A 19,330-nucleotide genomic window follows, 5' to 3' on the forward strand; every position below is an offset into this window, starting at 1 on the left:
GGTATTTTTATTGAATTTTTTTTTTTATTGAAATTGAAATGAATTTTTGATGACTCATGCCCAGCTCTTGACCGATGCTACGGCTGCTACTATGCCGGTCTCTTTCGACCAATTCAGCGATTTTATCGCAATTTTCGACGACAGGCCTTCCGGAGCGTGGCGCATCTTCGACCACCTCTACACCAGAACGAAAACGTTGAAACCATCGTTGTGCGGTGGAAATGAGTCCATAAACTGCACAAATTTTATTGGCGGCTTGAGATGCATTTTTGCCTTTATCGTAGTAGTACTGTAAAATATGCCGCATTTTCTCTTCATTTTGCTCCATGTTTGCGATGCTATAACTCACGAACGACTTAAAAGAAACGACAATCAATCAAACACGTGTTAGCGCGTGAAATGATCTTTCCAAAAAGGTATAGCATGACCCGATGCGACGAATAAAACTAGAACTACAAGCTTTCAGCGCCAACTAGAGAAAATACCGCAAGACTTTTTTGACAAACTATTATAATTTGGAGCTTAGCTATAACACTTTCTAGGATCTCTATTGACGGGGTATTGTGGGGGTGATAATGAGACGTCCAAAATCCATTTTCTCATTTTAGTGATTTGAAAAAAGTTTTTTTACGCCGACCGCTTTTCGGCAGGTTCAGCTTAAGTTCTTTTATTCCCAATTAAATGTATCTGATTAAAAAATTAAAGTTACAACTTTTTTGTTTCAAAATTATATTACCACTAAAATTTTAGCTTTTTCTATGTGATTCCGCTTAGACGAACAAGAAAACATTAACCAAACCCATTTATAAATTTTCGTGTACTTTGCGTACCATACCAGTTACTAAGCTCCAAGTAAATCACTTCCAGTTCTCCTCAGCTGCTTCACATACATACCTGCAGTATATTTAGTTGCGACTAAATATATAAACAATGCAACACAATGAAGATTCAAAGACTAAAACATATTTTTTATCAATATCAAAATGTCTTTAACCCACTTCTTGAGGATATTTTATTCATCAATAGAAGGTTCTAACTTCAAATACTACAACACATCGAATTTTACAATAAAACAATTTATATTAATTGTGATCACAGTTGTATAGATGGTTTATATTGCACTTCGTTCTTTACAATGCACAAATGTTGATGATTCTTGAATTCACCGAGATTGGACAAATTCTTCGCTGCAAATGGAAAATAGGCAATTTCCTTTGGAAGTCTTTTGTACAAGATGATGGCATCTAAACGATATAACACGTGCAAGTGAACCCAATAAATACTCTACATACATATGTAAACTTAATACTAGTATACCAATAGCTTTGGTACTTGTTACAGACTTCAGACACTACTTTCTTCACTATATTTTATTGGAAGCATTATATTAGGACTTTCACTAGGGGGATTCGAAGAGTATTGAGAATTCAGATAGTTGGTTTTCCTTTGCAACTGTGAATTTGATGAAGATTTGGTTACAGTGGATGTTTCTGTTGTCATATTTATAGTATGAATATTAGAACATGTTGGTGGCTTCGTTCTCGAAAGACTGCAATTCGAACCCACAGGGTAGACTGCTGCTTTACGTTTGTTCGATTTCTCTCCCAATTGCGAAACCAGCGGAAAATCCTCAGTGCGTGTAAATATAAAATCCTCAGAAGACATTCGTTTTCGAATGCGACCACCAATCGTTTCATGCTTTTTTTGTTTTGTAGGAACATTAATACTTGTGGAACACCTAGGAATATCAGAGTCATCAATAGTTTCGGCAGAGTTGAGGTCAGCCAGGTATGAAACAGATTCGAGTACTGGAAAATGTGACTCTAGAACACCCGGCTTTATGATGATTATTTCTTCAGGGACACTTTGGCACTCTGAGATACCATTACCGCTAGAATTACTACAATACATCAATTTACCAGGTGTTGAAAATTGTTCGATAGAAGAACTGGCACTATAAAAAGTCGTATCAGCCGATCCACAGTTTGTATGCTTATCTATATCACCCATTAAGGATCGTTTGTGTTCAAAGAGCAGGGAGTGATTATCTTTAACTTCAGTCACCTCAGCTTCATTCAAAATTTCACTATCGCTAAATGTTAACTTTTTTGTATTTCGCTCAGTTGGTTTTTGTTCTATTGCAACACTATCTAATGGATCTAGTGATTTAGAGCTCTGTTTTGGTTGGAGCACATTACATCCAATTGAGTTATGCTCTGTGCTGGAGTCATGTTTGGAAGGAAATCGGCTGAGGCTTTGCACTGATTCATAACTATCATCGCTTGAGTCAAAACTTGACTTTTGATTGTTATTGTTGCTATGAACGCCATCAAATATTGGCGGTAATGTTACAAACACTCGGCCCATACGTTTGTATTGATCGACATTGCGACTGTCCTCGGCACAATTAGAAAGATTCTCACTGAATTTCGGAGCTCGTCTCATTATCTTTGGTGTATGCAATTGCGATTCAAATATGCCCTCAAGCACGGCTCGTCCATTCGTATTGTCAGCGGCCAGATTCAAATTATGAAAATAAAGCTCTATACTATTAGCTAAGCTAATAGGAGCGCTCGTGCGGGATGATATACTGGAAATTTCAGATAACGTTTCAGGACTAGCTAAAGGTGCCAAGCCTAGCGAATCATCGTGCAATGAATCTATTGGTCGTGACACATCCGAAGCTCTTCGTAATGCTGTTAAGGGTAAATTTCGCTTCCGTTTCTCGGCACGAACCGAGTATTGACGATATAAAGCATCTTTGGAGACGTGTGATATTGGCATGTATTTTCCTATGGCCACAGAATCCGCATCAATATCGAAAGCTACAGTCTTTAAGCGTTGAATCGGTAATGGATCACAATCATTTATAATCACCGTAGCAGTTTCGCTCGGTACGGAGGGACTTCGGCGCGTTACTGTTGTTATGCTCTCATCAACTGATATATCATATAAAGCCGAGCTTAACTGACTTCGTTCTAAAATGCTACCAGCAATCGATGAAGTTTTACTTGAATTTAATCCACTAAACGTGGTGATGTCAAATGGAACTTGCAAATTGGCAAAAGATGTTTCGTGGCAGATTTTACGGTGTGTTGCTGGTGTTACATTAATAGAACTTATATTAGGATATGAGCTATGTGAAAGGCGGTTTAGTCTACCCTCAGGTTTTAAAACGCTAATTGGATCGATGGAGCTAAGAGGTGTTATGCGTTCAACATCAAAGTCATAATGGTTATAGTCGTTGGATAATGTGGAGAATGCATTAGATGTCTGACGTTGCGGCTTCCTTGGTCCACTTGCAGACACAACCTACAACAATAAACGCATGATTTCTTGAGGAATTTTTTTTGATTAAAACCAAAATGAACAGTAGGAAAACTTAATCACTGAAATCGTGAAAAATTATAAAACAAAAAAATAAGAAACAAAACGCGTCGTACCGGCATATGAAATAGCAAATAATATGCCCTTGTAACCTATAAAGAATAAAATACACTTTCGCCACAAAACAACTACAGGACAATACACTAGAAGTTATAAATATAATACTCGTATATATTAAATAGTTATTTTATTTGAGCAGTGCGTATTTTCGATTTTTCTCAACGAAGTCTCATAATTGATGTCACAAAGCCAACAGTTAAGAGGTCACTCTACAGTTATTACCTATTGGGGAGAGGTCGAAAGTAGGCACTGTTTTTGTAAAGAAAACGTTCGAGTAATTGTGTTTTTTAATCTCGTAAAACGGACGATGAGCACTAACTGTAAACACACCTAAAGTAACTATGGTATCTATAAGTATGTACATAGGCATGGTTCTATAAGTTGTATGGCCAAACAGTTTAATGCGAAAGAAAAAGGCAATACAGGCACAAATAAACAATACACATTTGTGTGCAACTTTATTATCAAACTAAAGAGGCGAAAATTCATTTAATAAATAATTCAATTAAAATTATCGCACATACATTAGTCTTTAATTTCAATTAAAGCGTCAAAATGAAGAAGTAAAATAATACATATCTATATGGACAAAACACATATTTTTATAAATATACTATTCTGCTCTTAATTTAATTCAATGAAAGACTTAAATAAATAACAAGAGGTCAAAGAAACAGTCTGGCTACATGAACCATAAACAAATATAGGCAAGCTTTGAGTTGCTTTAGAATAAAAACTTAAAAATAATTGTGATGTCTAAGACTCTGTACTAATTAATGATGAATTGCTACCATCGGCAGTGACGGCAATTACCTTTTTTAGCGCCGAAAGTACTTTATCGGGCATGTGATCCTGCAACATAACGGGTGAAATGAGCACTTCGTCGAAATCGTATGTATCGGCCCAAATCGCCTGATAGACCGGTTCATGACTCTTTAGAACACTTCTGCAACCATAAAAGACAATAAACTCAAATGAAAATATGATGTGTTGATCTCATTTATATCACTTATTTTTATATTATACGCATGCAAAAACAGATATGTGGAACCGAATTATACCTAACGATTTAATCTCACAACTGGATCCCTAACGTACTGAAAACGCATGCAAATTGTAAAGTACCAAGTAAAAAACAAATTGGGCGAAATTAATTTCATAAAAATTAAACATTAATTAGAAACAAATCGAAACTTATGTAATTTTGATAAAGGATTTATCACATTTGTTTATACTGTGCATATTTTGGCTGTATGTACATACATATGTGAAGATCATGCCAAAAATTTTTTCCATGCACTTATACTGTAAAAGTTTAATGTTTGTATATAGAGCTAGATTTCGATATAGAAATGCCTACCTCCAACCGCTGTCGTATTTTTGCCTGAAATATTAATAAATTTTATTGAAACCCCGTTATTGAAAATAGTGTTATAAAAATATGCAAACAGTAACACAACTCTTATCTTATACATTATAATAATGAAACGCTCTTTCTTTATGTACTAGCAGAACTTCCGATTCACAGCACGGAAAGAAGTGAAAAATTGCACAATTATTTGGTTATTCATGCAGAAGGTCCTAACGGAGATCTTTTTTGCAAAATCATCGTCGATTTTGCAATTATTACAATTACCAATTATTGTAAAATAAATTTCAAAATTGAAAAAAAATTTCAAATCTAAAACGAAAATGCATCAAAAATGTTAATCAGACAAAATTTGCGTTAACACCATCACCACGATGATGATCATAGCGGCACAATATCCGTTTATATACTGTGTTTAGTTATTTGGTGTTGTTAATAGTCTTTTATATTTGTTCAAGGATTACAATGCGAGCGAAGCCGCGGGATAAGCAAGTTCTTAATATTTGACTATATTCGAAATATTTTGCCAGCATTCTGACATACATTAAGTCTAATAAGACAAATCCATTGTTTTTGCATTAAATTTTTATGATTAGTGATTTTTAATGTATGAAATAACTGTGCTATTCAAATACAAATTTTATAGAATGGTAAATTTAATTGTAATTCAAATATTTTTGAACTCTAAATATACTTTTTATCGCAGTGTGTGGTAAATAAACACATAGTAGAAACTTACTCTTCTGGTTTAGGATGATGACGTACTATGTGAATTATTCGCCCAGGAGGGTATAGTGGCTACAAATGATAGAAATTTATACAAATAATTAGTTATTAGTTATTATTTCATGTGAGTGTATATTATTACTCAGTCGAGTTTAGTTGAAAAATATTTTATATTTTTATATATTATTTATTTTACCTTAGGGGATACTAATTCAATATGAACCCCTACCGGAGGTTACATTTTGTTAATAATATAAATAAACATATGTTTACCTGATGTAATGTCAAGGCAATGGAACTATCGGTAGGATGTGCACTTGTGGAACGTGCTGAGTCTCTTTGCTGGAAGGTCGTAAAATGCAATATGTCAAAATATTTATATATTTTTCAATGTTTTTTATAAAAAACGTATATAGTAAGTTAAACATACTTCTTGATATTGATTAATATGAGTGTCTTTGCCAGACATCTCAACAACTGATGTTGGCTCAGGTCCACATCCACAGCAAATGACTGAACATGATATTGTTTTCCACTGGTATACAAATTATTTACAAATGAAAATTGGTTAAAAAATTGACCTTGTTTAACTCACTTTAGGATCAACACTTCTCTGGATTGCATTAATTAAGTCCGCACGCAAAGCTTCCATTTGGTGTAATCCAATGCGAGGTACGACATCTTTCCCCAATACAATGGATGTGATGAACGATTTGGTATATTCTACCGCTGGCATACTATAGAATATGTAATAATAATTTTAAGAATAAATTTGATTTTCGAAATTGGAATAACAAATGATACTAATTAAAGTCTTATGTATGATTTGACTTAGTCCATTACCTTAGTAGACCGCCTGGTGGGGAGTAGCTGAAACACTGTAATGACGGATAGTCAGCCTTCATTAGTATGGCTAAAATAGCGGCAGTTCCGGCACCCAAAGAATGGCCTACTAAGACTAATCCAAATGAACTTGTTTCCCTATCACGATTATGACTTAGCGCACGCTCGATCAATCCTTCTTCCTCTAATTTATTTTTAATGTAGATAGCTGCCTGCACCATGCCTTTGTGACCAAGCCAATCATCGCGCGGTGGGGAGAGCGGCAATACCTCCCCATCAGCGTTTAAATCGGTGAGTATATCTTTCATACTTAAAGTGCCACGTATGCTGACAACAATTTTCTTCTGAGTGTAATCTACAGCCACAAAGAACGGGGTCTCACCAACATCAACGTGATATGTGGCGTAAATAATTTCTACATCACCAACTTGAAGAGTTTTCTTTAGGGCGGCATAATTACAAAAACAACAGTTATCTTCTATAACAGAAGGTGTTTCAGTTTGGGGACGGCAACAACATGTAAAACATCTAAATTCAAAATGAGCAATATTAAAATATAAGTACGATGATGGAATATATAGAATATACATTTGTGTGTGAGTATTTAAGGAACTTTATTTCACTCACTTTAATTCAGGCAATAAATTGTACATTTTCGAACGGTTTATTATAAAATACATTGGCCAGCCGTAAGCACCCTGAGCAAAATACATATAGTGTATAACTGTTTGAAAAAAATCATAGTTTTTTGCATCATTCAAAGCTAGAAATTGAGTGCGGTCAGTGATAGGAACGCCACTCAAGAATTCGTATGTGCCATTTTTTCTCTGTGTAAATAAAATTACAAAAGATGCACAAGCATATTAATTAATATATTAAAATATATGGACGTATTTACATACATATGTTTATATTTATTAGAGCGGTTTCATTTTGAACAACTTTGACTGAAAGAATATTGGTCTAAAACCTGTTTCGAGCGATTCTTAAAGCGAAGTTTATAATTTAGAGATTTATGGGAGGTATATGTTATATTATAGTTGTCCGATTTTATTTATTTTTACAGTCATTGTTAAGTATATAATAGAGAACAGTCCTAATATTTTTAAATACATGGACGATTCTTACAAATGATCAATAGAAAGTCATTAAATTTCATTCGGATATCTCATTTTTATAATCCCTAAAAAATAATCTTCGCCTTAAAATTCGCTGGCTTGAAACTGGTTTTAGACCCATAGTCTCTTAAGCAACGTTGTTCAGAATGATCCGTAGAACATTTCCTGCCTATGCGATTTTATAGTGATTGATAGTAATTATTTAAAATCTTAATATGCATTAACCTGCCGCACAACAGCTTCTCGTTCTATCTTTTGAAATTTTCGTAATAGCACCAAACCTGCAACAACATCTGATGGCACCACATCAAGTTCCCGAAAAAAATCACTCAGTAATCGCGCTATATCCGTAAAGGAGTTTCGATTACGATCAGTTCCACCCATACAGCAGAATAACAATCGGCATCGATGGTCCCAACTGTCTTGATAAGCGCGCATCACTTTTCTGTAAAATATGTACATACATAAGTATATGTATGTTTAACCAAGTACTGACGATTATGATATAGGTTGATATTTTCAAAAACTGCATTCATGTAAATTGTATATACATATGTATATATGCAAATAAACTAACCTTTGACGCCAATTGCGATTCATACTACCACTACGCTTGTAATTGAAGCGAGATTCAGTCTCTCTCATTGACCTTTGATACTTTTTCATTTTGACCCAAGAACGTCCTGCAGCATCGAATGTACACCAAATAGTAATGAGAGTTATGAACACCAAAGCCCAGTTGCATATTACTATGGCTGAAAGTGTAATAATATGCGATATTAGAAATAGTGAAAATTTAAATAACTAAAATGTATTAATTACCCATGAAAAATTGCTTGGCCTCATCGATGGGTGTGTCAAAGTAACAGTTTGTTAACCACATTGTACTTAACACTAACCATGTAATATCAAAAAATATCACCACTGGCGAAAGAAAAAAGGGAAATGGTTTCAGGGATATGTACCAGCTATTAAATGTATTATACACATGCCTAAGTATGAGCGTAACCTTGACTTATTATTAAAGAATAATATGTAAGTGGTACATATTATAATTAAATCTGATGTCCGACTCACGAGATTCTCATCCATTAGGCAAGGTTAATGGACATGGAAAGTGTGCACTTACTGCTTTTTAAATATATCCAAAAATTTATCGTTGTTCGTGCGGCAGAGTCCAATATACTACCTCGCATAGATATAATGCAGATGCCTGCCTCAACGCAAACTGAACCTGAAAATATAATAAAATCAATTATTAGAAGAGTATCCCCTGCTGTCGATTTTAAAAGTTTATATTCAAAATTTACCAAGTAATATTGCCAAATAGCATATCTGAAGATAGAATAGTAGCTTCACGTTTAAAATTGAAAGGTCATACTCCAGTATCAATAGTGATATTAGCACAATTACAAAGCTGAAAAATACATTTGATTAATGCATAGACGTATTGACTTGATTAACTTACCATATAAGATGTGTAGTTAACAAAAAAGCTCCAGGTACTACGAGATCGTCTGAGCCCACCGACCAACGGCGTCGGAAAACAACAAGTCCAGGCATCTAGACAGGGTTACGGAAAACAATAAAATAAAAAAGAGAATCACAAAATTTGTAAATTTCAAACGTTGAATTCTTTCAGCTATTAACGAAAGATACTTCTCCTAGTATCCACTATATTATATAATGATTTCTTCTTAATCACAACATTTCCATGCACCGATATGCCAATTGGACCCACATACAATAACTACATGCGAAGGTATCCCAATGAATATTTAGCCTCCTCGTCCGATAGTACCATCATCGCAAGAGAAATATATTATTGTGCAGTTCTCTTTTCACCGAGGGTGGGAACGTGTCCGTAAGATTTGGAAAGGACATGTTGTTGTAACGGGTACCAAATCCCCGTTAGGATTAGATAAATTGTCATCGAACACGCTGTTTCGACGGATTTGGACCATAAAGGTTATCAAATGTGTAGTGTTAGCAGGGCATGCAAAGAGGTGGTTAGTGTTATGCGGGGACTCATTACACACTGGACATTTGTTTGATATGTCAAGGTCGATTCTGGAGAAGTAACCTACTACAGCATCCAGAATAAAGCTGCTTAAGAGTCACTCTCGACCATGTGCTGCCGGCTAGCGACTTGAGGATTTATTGCCGCTCTGTACTTTGGCAATAATAGCGTTCGTGGTGAGTGAAGCAGTACTGGCAGTCGGAATTTTAACGCCATAGACTGCAATATGAAGTTCAAGTCTATACTCATTCGTCCAGTTAGTGAATATGGTCACTGTGGATTTAGTGGGTGAGAGTGTTACGTTCCATGCAGCGAGGAAGCGAGAAAGGTCGGAGATAGACGTTTACGTTTGAGCACAAGCCATTGCTTGCATTGTCCGACGTCATCGAAGCCCTCGAAACGGTACGGATGATTTTCGACCGCTCAGGTAGTTCATAGTCCACCTCTTCAGTGGTATTTGGTTAAGTCCATGAACTATCTTAGCCTTTATGACGCTAAGTACTGTGGTGGTGCTGTGCACTTTTCGGAAGCCTTCTCTACTGTGAAGAGAACACTTAGCGGACGGACCGACGATTTTCCACGCATCGGATATTTGAAAAGTGGCCAGCAACAGGTTGAGAACTTTGGTGAGGATGCTTACTCCCTTCGAGCATCAGCATGTTAATTTCATCAGGGCCAATGAATTTGGACCAGTTTGCCTTGTTGATGACTCTCTGAACCTCTTCATCGGTGAAAGTAAGTGATGGTATTTTACGCAGTCGTCGGGTAACACATCGTTTGCCTTTGCTTTGTCAACCGATGGCTGCAGTGCAAATTGCCGGGTACAATAGCTCGCGCACTTCTTCAATTCAATTCGGTCTCTTCGGATTAGACAAAACCTTGACAGGGCTAAACTGATATATTTTATTGAGTCGATATATTGGGCCTGTTCGACGCCGAATTGCATTTGGCTCGGTGCGGCTTCTTTTTGTTTCCACAGTCGAAAGAGTGACTCCACGTAGGCCTACTTTATAGACCGGTAGAAAACGAATACTTGAGACGAGTGAAAGAAGTTAGAGCATCGCTGTATCGAGTGTATCTAGCTATAAACAGACTATGTTGAGATATATAACTTCGTTTATCTTTTGAAGGCTACATATTTTTTGAGCCGCCCTCGTATGTACAGTACATATGTATGTATTAGTAGTGAGGAGACTAAAGAAAGGATATAATGGAATCTTTGTAAAACACTTATTCAAACAGTCATTTAAAATCTAACGACTATATGTAAAATAAAAAAAATTATTGTGGGAATTAATGTCGAAAGTATAACGAGTAAGAGGAATTTTATCTTACAAGATTTTGTAATTAACTGTATCTGAGTGTTTCATAGATAGATTTAATAAAAGCTCTTATTTTACTACGTTTATATATATACTATATACATACATATATATAATATTAAAATTAGAACATAACATATACATAGGTACATATACACATATACAAATTTAAAAATATCCCATAACATTAAATATATCATTAAATTAGAAATTACCTTTGAATGTTTTTAATAGTAATCAACTGTTATTGGCGGTAATGCAAGAAGTCAGTGTGATGCAGATAAATTGAACAGAAAACCTGAGAACGCTGCCATTTGTCCTCCATGCGCATTAGCCTCGGAACGACAATCACTTTCTTTATTGTATTTCCCTCTTTGGCATTATTTTAACTCACTGAGAATTCTTTAATTATCTACGAACTGTTCATCGAGACCATGCGTTTTGACCGAATAAACAACATTTTCCATTGAAAAGATCATTGGGCGCTTCGTATTTTATATTATATATTCCAATGTAGATAGTATGTATAGAGCTGCATATGTACCAGGGTATTATTTGAAATATCGGATGCACCGGCGACATTTGGAACAATCACTGGCTATATACATATGTACATAGCTTTACTCCTTTACGTCCGATGCCAAACAAAAGCGATACTAGGTCAATGATAGATTTCGATCGATAAATGCACGGATTTGACTTTGAAGAGCACGTTTTGGAGTATTCTGAAGATGCTAAAATTCACAATTCACATTTTGTATATAACTTTCTTAACAATCACTTATTTTAACCCATGAAATAGTATCGATTTGGTTAAGTTAACTATACCCATAATATATACATACATATGTACATATGCATGTATTTTTTGTTTTACTTTTTTATTGTTATATATTTGTACTAAAACGATGTATTCGTACACATATGAGTATGCATAATAAAATATATAAACATACACACAGGCGTGTTCATAGCTTTTATCATTTCCAAATTTTGCTACATCCACTTTTGCAACGCTCCCGCTGCAACAAACGTACACATTTGTATATTACTCAACGACGTCGACGGCGGTGCCATCTTCAACGTCAACGTTAACGCCAAGTGCTGTAGCATTGGCGAAAGCGACCAAACATTAATGTGTCGATGGCCAGTGTGCATTAAATTGTCACATACATACTACTTCTTTAAAAGTTTATACTTAATTCCCATACCAATAATCCTCAGACCTTTTGGTGATGAAAACTTCAAACGTGTGTGTTTTGTATTTTATTGGCAAAATAAATGATTCATTATTTCATTATTAAGGAAAATTTGTTAACAGTAGATCCCGCACGAATATTAAAAGTAAACTCAAAGCACAAGCCATAGAAATACAACAATCCACAATTTGCACATCCACTCTCTTCGTTAACACAATCGAAAATGATATGGAATTTAAAGTGAAATTATACTCTACTCACGGCATCCGTGTACAAATGTACTCCATTCTCTCTTGCTGCTCAGTATAATAATTTACCAGAGAATAAGAATCATTTTACTTGCGCATTCTCATTTCATTAATGTTCTCTTGGAGAAATGTTACAACTAAAATATTATCGAGGCAATATTGTCTAAATAAATTTGAGCATTATACATTTTATATTGCTTAAGACTGATTTAACGTTTATGATATTCAATCAGATTAACTTTGTCTGAATACGTTAACTTTAACTGTAATGTAATATTTTAACAATTCTTTAGTTTTGTAATAATATATAGGAGCGATTGGTATTATATAAATAAAAGCATTTCGGGATCCGGTATTGAATTCTCTACAGCGTTTATAAGTTTTAATAGCCAAAAATTAAGTTGCCATATTTTTGCTACTTTTCAAAATTTCTACGGAATCAAAAGGCATCAATGTGTATGTGTAGGTGGAGAAGATGTATTTATTAATTACTTTGGACTTAGGGCTTTCAGATAAAACAATAAATAATGATTCGATTTGGCGTGCATCATTTTGTGTAATCTAACAATTGAGGCGTTTTTTTGTCATATCAGGATGAATTTCGTAGCAAGTCACGGCTAGCAAAACTCAAATTGAATGCAGTACAAACTAAGACATAAAACCGTGCAACCCATAAGTCTTTATTTTCGGGAGAGGTTTGGACGGTACTCATATGAAATCATTAATGTTCTAATTATTAATTGTACATACATACTACATATAGTTGATAACTTATAATTACGCAAAACTAGTATTTACATGTGGAGACCTAGAGGGCCATCCATAAATTACGTCACACGAATTTAAGGACTTTTTAACCCCTCCCCCCGTCCTTGTCACAAGTTGTCACATTTTGAACACGCACGTCAAGAAACACAAGAAATGTTCGACACTGAGAAGTTGCAATCACAACAGACAACCGAACGAATTTCTACTCGATTTGCACTCCAGCTCTCTGAGAGCACTCATCAGCAACTCCTTATAATGGAAATGTGGGAAGAAATTTCAAGCTCCTTAAGTACAGCTGCAAAGGAAACTATTAGTTTTCGGAAAAGACAAAAAAACAGCTGATATAAAGAGGAGAGAAAACATATTGCCTAACTCGAAACGTAGCAATCGTGGATCGAGGACTGCCTTTATGCCGCTATGTCTGAATTTGGTATCCCCACAAAACTAATATGACTGTGTAGACTGACGTTGAGCAATACGTTGACCTCCGTCAAGATGGGGAAATGTAAGATAAGGCGACTCCCTATCGTGCGACCTTTTCAATCTACTCCTGGGAAAAATAATTTGAGCGGAAGATCCGAATAGAGAAGGTATGCCGATGATATTGATATCATTGTCCTCAACAACCGCGCCGTTAGTTATGCTTTCTCCAGACATGATAAGGAAGCGAAGAAAATGGGTCTGGTAGTGAATAAGGACACGACGAAATATCCCCTGCCATCAAACAAACAGGCGTCGCACTGTTGATGGTTATAACTCCGAAGTCGTAGAAAATTTCGTCTATCTTGGAACACGCATTAACACCAACACAACGTTAGCTTCGAAATCTGATGCAGAATAACTCAAGCCAACATGTTCTACTTCGGCCCGAGTAGGTAATTGAGAACTAAAATTCTTTCGCGACGAACAAAGACCAAATTCCACAAGTAATGGTGCAGAGCATGGATGAGTCGGCATTGCGAATTTTCGAGAGAAAGGTCCTTCGGAAGATTTATGGTCCTTTGCTCATTGGCAATGGTGAACACCGTACGTGATGAAACGATAGAGATGTACAAGATTTACGACGACATTGGCATAGTACAGCGAATTGAGATACAGCGCCTACGCTGATTAGGTCATGTCGTCCGAATGGATGAAAAAACTTCAGCTCTGAGAGGTTTCGACACAGTACCTACGGGGGGAAGCGGAGGAAGGGGAAGACCTTCACTCCGTTGGAAATACCAGGTTGGAGAAGAACCTGGCGATACATAGAAGCTCCAATTGGTGCCAAACAGCTAAAAGAAAAACGACTGGCTCGATGTGTAAACTCGGCTATAACCGCGTAAGCGATGTCTTCGGCAATAAAGAAGAAAAAGAATGTATCTCATTAAAGAAGCAATTTCCTCGATTTTTTAGTTGATAAAATTTCGATAACTTCAGCATCGACATCAATACAGCCTAATACACTTCGGATAGAGATTATATTCTCTTTATAGTAGAAAATTATCTCTCCACCCAGCTGTTGTTACAGGAAGTGTGGCTTACTATTTAATTAATAGCGCGAAAATACGTTCCGTCACAGTACTACAACAGTTTCAAAACTTCAGTTGAATAGTTGACAAACGATATTTTTGCACCCCACAGTCTGTATTCTGCTTTCACCGCCGACTTCTTCCTCGCCATACAAAAACACAAAAAGAGGAAGTAAACCAAAATGAACTGAGGGTATCAGAGGGCAGTCTTTGTATTCGGAAAGATAGCCAAAGATCGAGCTGCTGGTGCCGCAGTTAACGTAGGGGATATAAAGCAACAAAAACTGATAGTGAAGGAATATAAAAGTGTCCTGAAAAGAAAGCAATCGGAATATCCCGCTGAGACTTCCAAAGAGACCTCGTGCTCGCATTTGGTTGCTCTCTATAGAGGAGCCAGGCGAAAAACACCTGCGGTGTATTAAGCTGGATAATAAGGCCGTACCAGGTATAAACGACTGGCAGCTTATTAAGAAGGGGAAAAATAAATAATTCGAGCAGACTCATACTGGTGGCATTTTGCCAATAATTAAGCTGGCGGGATTATTATTGAGACTCCTACAGTGAGGGAAACCATTCTAATTGCTTTGGCTGATATCAACTTTCAGAATGTAAATATTATTTTAAATGGTTGCTATCGGTTTTGTCTTGTTAAGTACGGATTAGTTATCTTTCCAATTAAAAATACATTTTTTACATCAAATTGGATGGTTCCAAATATGAAAGCATTTTTATTTCTTGTCTATTTACGTAGTATGTGTTGCATTTAAATTGGGTAGATTACAATAGAGATCTTATAAATAACATTTTTATGTTTAGTCTTTAAAGCGGAAACTACATTGTATAAGTGTAGATAGTACATTGCCTTAAAGAAAAATATGACGGAAGTTAAATGTACAGATATGTAAAAGTATAATAAATAATTGAAATATTTAAGTGAGTAAGAAAAATGCAAATGTTATTTTTTTCACTTCGTACTCTCAAAAATTGGTTGATAGATATCTCTACGAAAGGATCACCAAGTGTGAGCTCTTAACTGTAACGGGATGGTCCTAGAGTAACGGTTTTTTATTTTTATTTTTCTTATCAGATAGAAAAACTCATATCTTCCAACTCCTTGAAAACATATTTCGTTTTGCTTGAAATACATATATTAACGGCTGACTATTTTAAAGTAAATTAGTTTTTTTCTTTTGAATTTTATAACTCAATGAAAAAACATCATTTTAAATTGCAAAGCTCATACTCTAGTAGAAAATTTTATATAATAATGCAAAATTTAGAAACCGTTAGGCGGAGGACATTCCCTTTATAATTAAGAGGTCATACATTGATATCCTTTCGTAGAGGTGTCTACTAACCAATTTTACAGAGTACGAAGCGAAAAAAGAACTTTCGGTTTTATTGTCCCACCCTAATGTATGTATATATTGTCCAAATTTACAAATTTGTTCGCATTTCTCTACTAATTTCCATAATCCATGTCTACAATATTCCTAACGATGTTATTACCAATTATTTTACTATTGGTATTTTTCTAAAATAAAAATGTATGCATGTTTAGCCTCCTATACGAATGAAAATTATATCTTAACATAATTTCAAAATCTATTTTGGGATTGACGCGAACTGGGACATCTAGAATACCCGCATATTTTTGGAATAAATAAGGACTATTGAGTATTCGGCAATGAGCTAACTAGCGGGTATATTACTCTGGCCTACAAAAATAAATTTTTTTGTTTGGTGTAGCTCTGTCCGTATCTGGAGTCGGTAAAGTAAGTAGTATTAACTGTATTGCTGCTACTAGACTCAGACTCAGCTGACAGCTCTGGTTTTCCTACATGTCTTATTTTAATTTTTTCCGGTTTTATTCAAAGTCTGTCAATCGGATTATCAGTTTTATGAGATTAATAGTACAAATTTATTATGGAAAGTAAGTCGAGTAGTTGCAGTAATGATCCTGACAAGTTTTGTTATATATGCGGCGAGTATATAATGAAAAATCAACGGAAACCGATTAATGACATTGTAATTCGCTTATATTCTGCTTACTTTGGTATTGAAATCAAGGCAATCAAGATAAAGCGTGAACGAGAACTGATATGAAAAATGTGACTGATATTTTCGTATTAGCTCACAAAATATACCTCACGCATTTGTGTATGTGTGCCTACTAAAATCACCATTTTCTTTATTTCAAAATGCAATCCTACACGTTTTTGGAAAAAATCAAAAAAAAAAAAGATTAATAATAAAAACTTACTACGAAAAACTAAGCTAAATATCCATAAATTTACACATTTGACTGAAAATCATGAATCTCATGATATTATTTACATACATATGTAATGACTCAGTTATGACAGAAGCTCACGAGAGGTTGTGAAAGAAGTGAATTTATTAAAGTCGTATTTATGCATGTGCATCCCGCGGCTTCGCTCGCATTGAATTAAAAACTGTCACTGGAAAAGCGCATTACAGCAGTCTCCACTTCTCTCCTGCGATGGTTCTTTTGCTTCTATCGTGGACAGAAAATAAGCGTCGGATATATACTACTGTGATCAAATTAAAAAGTGAATTTTGTTCATTTCATATCCCCCTCCCGCTGCAATACACTTATGCCAACAAATTTTCCAGTCAGCATGGCCATCCGTCGTGATGGCCATCAGAGACGTCTTCGGTTCAGCTATTATTTCTCAATTGAGTCATAACGATGTCCTCGGAGTGGTCATGTGAATTTGCTGAATAGCTAGAAGTTACACGAAGTTGAAAATGTGGCGAAATGATCATGAATAAATTCAGTAATAGCAAAAATCGAAGAATTTACTTTTAGAGCCTCACAAAACGACGCGTACCTCAAATACAAATGAATGAATGGTGTGAGTATTATTCGTCAAAGCAAAAGAAAAAGCTTACTATTCAACTCCTATAGCGTAAAAGTTCTTAACACTTATCGCATCCCTATATATTATTCTGTGAGCAATAAATAAAAGTTGTGAAATAACTCGTATTTTGTAAGGGAAAAATAAAAATCAAAGTACAAATAACGATTATTTTGTGAGGAAAAAAATACAAATTTAAAAATAATTACTAAACGTTTTTTCTTTTCATTTTTGACAATCTCTATTTATCAAATTTGTTTACAAACAATTATCGATGGTGATTTTGCAGAAAAGACCTCCGTTAGGACCTTCTACAGGAGTAAATGAGTAACTGTACAATTTTTCATGTCTTTGCGTGCTGTGATTCGGGCGTTCTGGGAGTATAGTGTTTCATGTTTATACTCTTGCACCATGTTGCTACAGAGTATAACAATTTTATTCATCTAACAGTTGTTTGTATCACCTAAAACTTATCGATATAAAGTTAGGATTTTATATATATGTTATACAATGATCAAGATGACGAGACAAGTTGAAATTCGCATGTCTATCGGAATGAAAATCGGTACACGTGTTCCTTGGCAGAAATCGGAGGACTAGTAGATGTTCGCTATCGGTCTACTGCCATTAATACCCGTCCGACCGATTTCAACTAACTTTAGAAAGTGACCTTCTCCTTACATTTTATATCATATTGCGAAAATGGGGGAATCAGACTACAATCCCGCTTACTTTCCATATAGCACAATTTTAAATTTCATTTTGATTCTTTCACTTTTCAGTGTACAAATCAAAAACCAATTAATATTGTATAACGGAAGAAAACTTTGGACGAATAATGCCTTTAAAGTAAGCCAGCTTAAGACTGTCAAACTCCTATGTACCGAATATATTTCACTCCAAAATATTATTGAAATTCAGGGATAATCCTTTCCTGACTGTGTCTGTGAGTCATAACAGTGTATTGGTTGAAATTGGGTGAAAACATTAGCTAGATTCCATATAACTAATATCAGGATTTTCGAACATCCGGGTTACTTTACTCGATATGAATGATGATGGTATGTGAGGTATCTTTTAATATTTTCACTCCACGTTTGGTTACACCCGAACTTAGCCCTTCCTTACTTGTTATATATAAGATGCTTTTATGTTGAATTATGAGGCTACGGTATGGTACGGAAATATCAATAAGCTATCCGATCGAATCATTTATCCACATACATATGTATGTATGTAATAACAACAGCATTTTGGAATACCACTTACTGCCACGCACGTGAAGAGCAATACAGTGTGAAATAATTTTAGAAGATCACAAAAACTAGAATTATTGTTAATAGCTTTACTAAAAAGTATTAAATGGTATTTGGTGTGCATGTATGGTATGAATAATACTTGTATAATTTTTGCTTAAAACTATTACAAACATTATCATCTATCATGGACTGGATAATAACCACGTAACAACGCGCAGAAATCAATTGTGCGTTATTAGCATATTATTATAATTTCAAGTTTTCAAACTACATAAATAATAAAAAGTAGCGTAATGTACCATAAAAGATTTATCACATACATACATATGTATTGTATATGCACAGATCATACATTCTTTAGCATAATTAATTGATTTTATTGAAGATTATCAAATGGTCTTACAAACAGCCAAAGATATTTGACACTGAAATTTGTCGAAAATATAAAAATTAGCTTGGACCATGGCTGGAATGATATACCCTAATAACATAGTTTCTCTTATAGTACCGAATAAAAAAATGTAGCGATATAAATGAGAGTGCATTCAAACAGCAATTATGGTATAAAAACAAAAAGTCTTAACGTTGTTATTTTTTGTGTTATAAATTTGTGTATGT

General features: G+C 35.0%; 1 protein-coding gene across 6 annotated transcripts; it reads right to left on the reverse strand.

Moving 5' to 3' along the window:
• Positions 1 to 41: 41 nt before the first annotated feature.
• Positions 42 to 12,282, reverse strand: LOC105228248 (diacylglycerol lipase-alpha). Of its 6 annotated transcripts, none has more exons than XM_011207988.4 (16): positions 12,057 to 12,282; positions 8,972 to 9,066; positions 8,814 to 8,920; positions 8,633 to 8,737; positions 8,326 to 8,427; positions 8,081 to 8,258; positions 7,729 to 7,948; positions 7,013 to 7,212; positions 6,386 to 6,913; positions 6,138 to 6,279; positions 5,973 to 6,077; positions 5,816 to 5,884; positions 5,556 to 5,614; positions 4,808 to 4,831; positions 4,261 to 4,393; positions 42 to 3,312 (listed from the first exon to the last, which is right to left on the reverse strand). In XM_011207988.4, the coding sequence occupies exons 2-16, from the start codon at positions 9,064 to 9,066 to the stop codon at positions 1,345 to 1,347; spliced, it is 4,035 nt and encodes a 1,344-aa protein (XP_011206290.2). In that variant the 5' UTR covers positions 12,057 to 12,282; the 3' UTR covers positions 42 to 1,344. The 6 variants fall into 6 exon arrangements, with proteins under 6 accessions (XP_011206290.2, XP_029406945.2, XP_029406946.2 ...); XM_029551085.2 differs by having other exon boundaries at positions 11,061 to 12,282; XM_029551086.2 differs by lacking the exon at positions 4,808 to 4,831.
• Between the last annotated feature and the right edge of the window lie 7,048 nt (positions 12,283 to 19,330).

The sequence above is a fragment of the Bactrocera dorsalis genome, unplaced genomic scaffold (genome assembly GCF_023373825.1).
Source record: "Bactrocera dorsalis isolate Fly_Bdor unplaced genomic scaffold, ASM2337382v1 BdCtg007, whole genome shotgun sequence".
In the NCBI taxonomy this organism is placed as follows: Eukaryota; Metazoa; Arthropoda; class Insecta; order Diptera; family Tephritidae; genus Bactrocera; species Bactrocera dorsalis.

Excerpts from the sequence above, each read along its gene's own strand:
- LOC105228248 (XM_011207988.4), bottom strand. The coding sequence starts at position 9,066 with ATGCCTGGACTTGTTGTTTTCCGACGCCGTTGGTCGGTGGGCTCAGAC. Across the intron at positions 5,615-5,815 it reads TTGCCTTGACATTACATCAG|CCACTATACCCTCCTGGGCG; the intron begins GTAAACATATGT and ends TATCATTTGTAG. Across the intron at positions 3,313-4,260 it reads TACTTTCGGCGCTAAAAAAG|GTTGTGTCTGCAAGTGGACC; the intron begins GTAATTGCCGTC and ends TTATTGTTGTAG.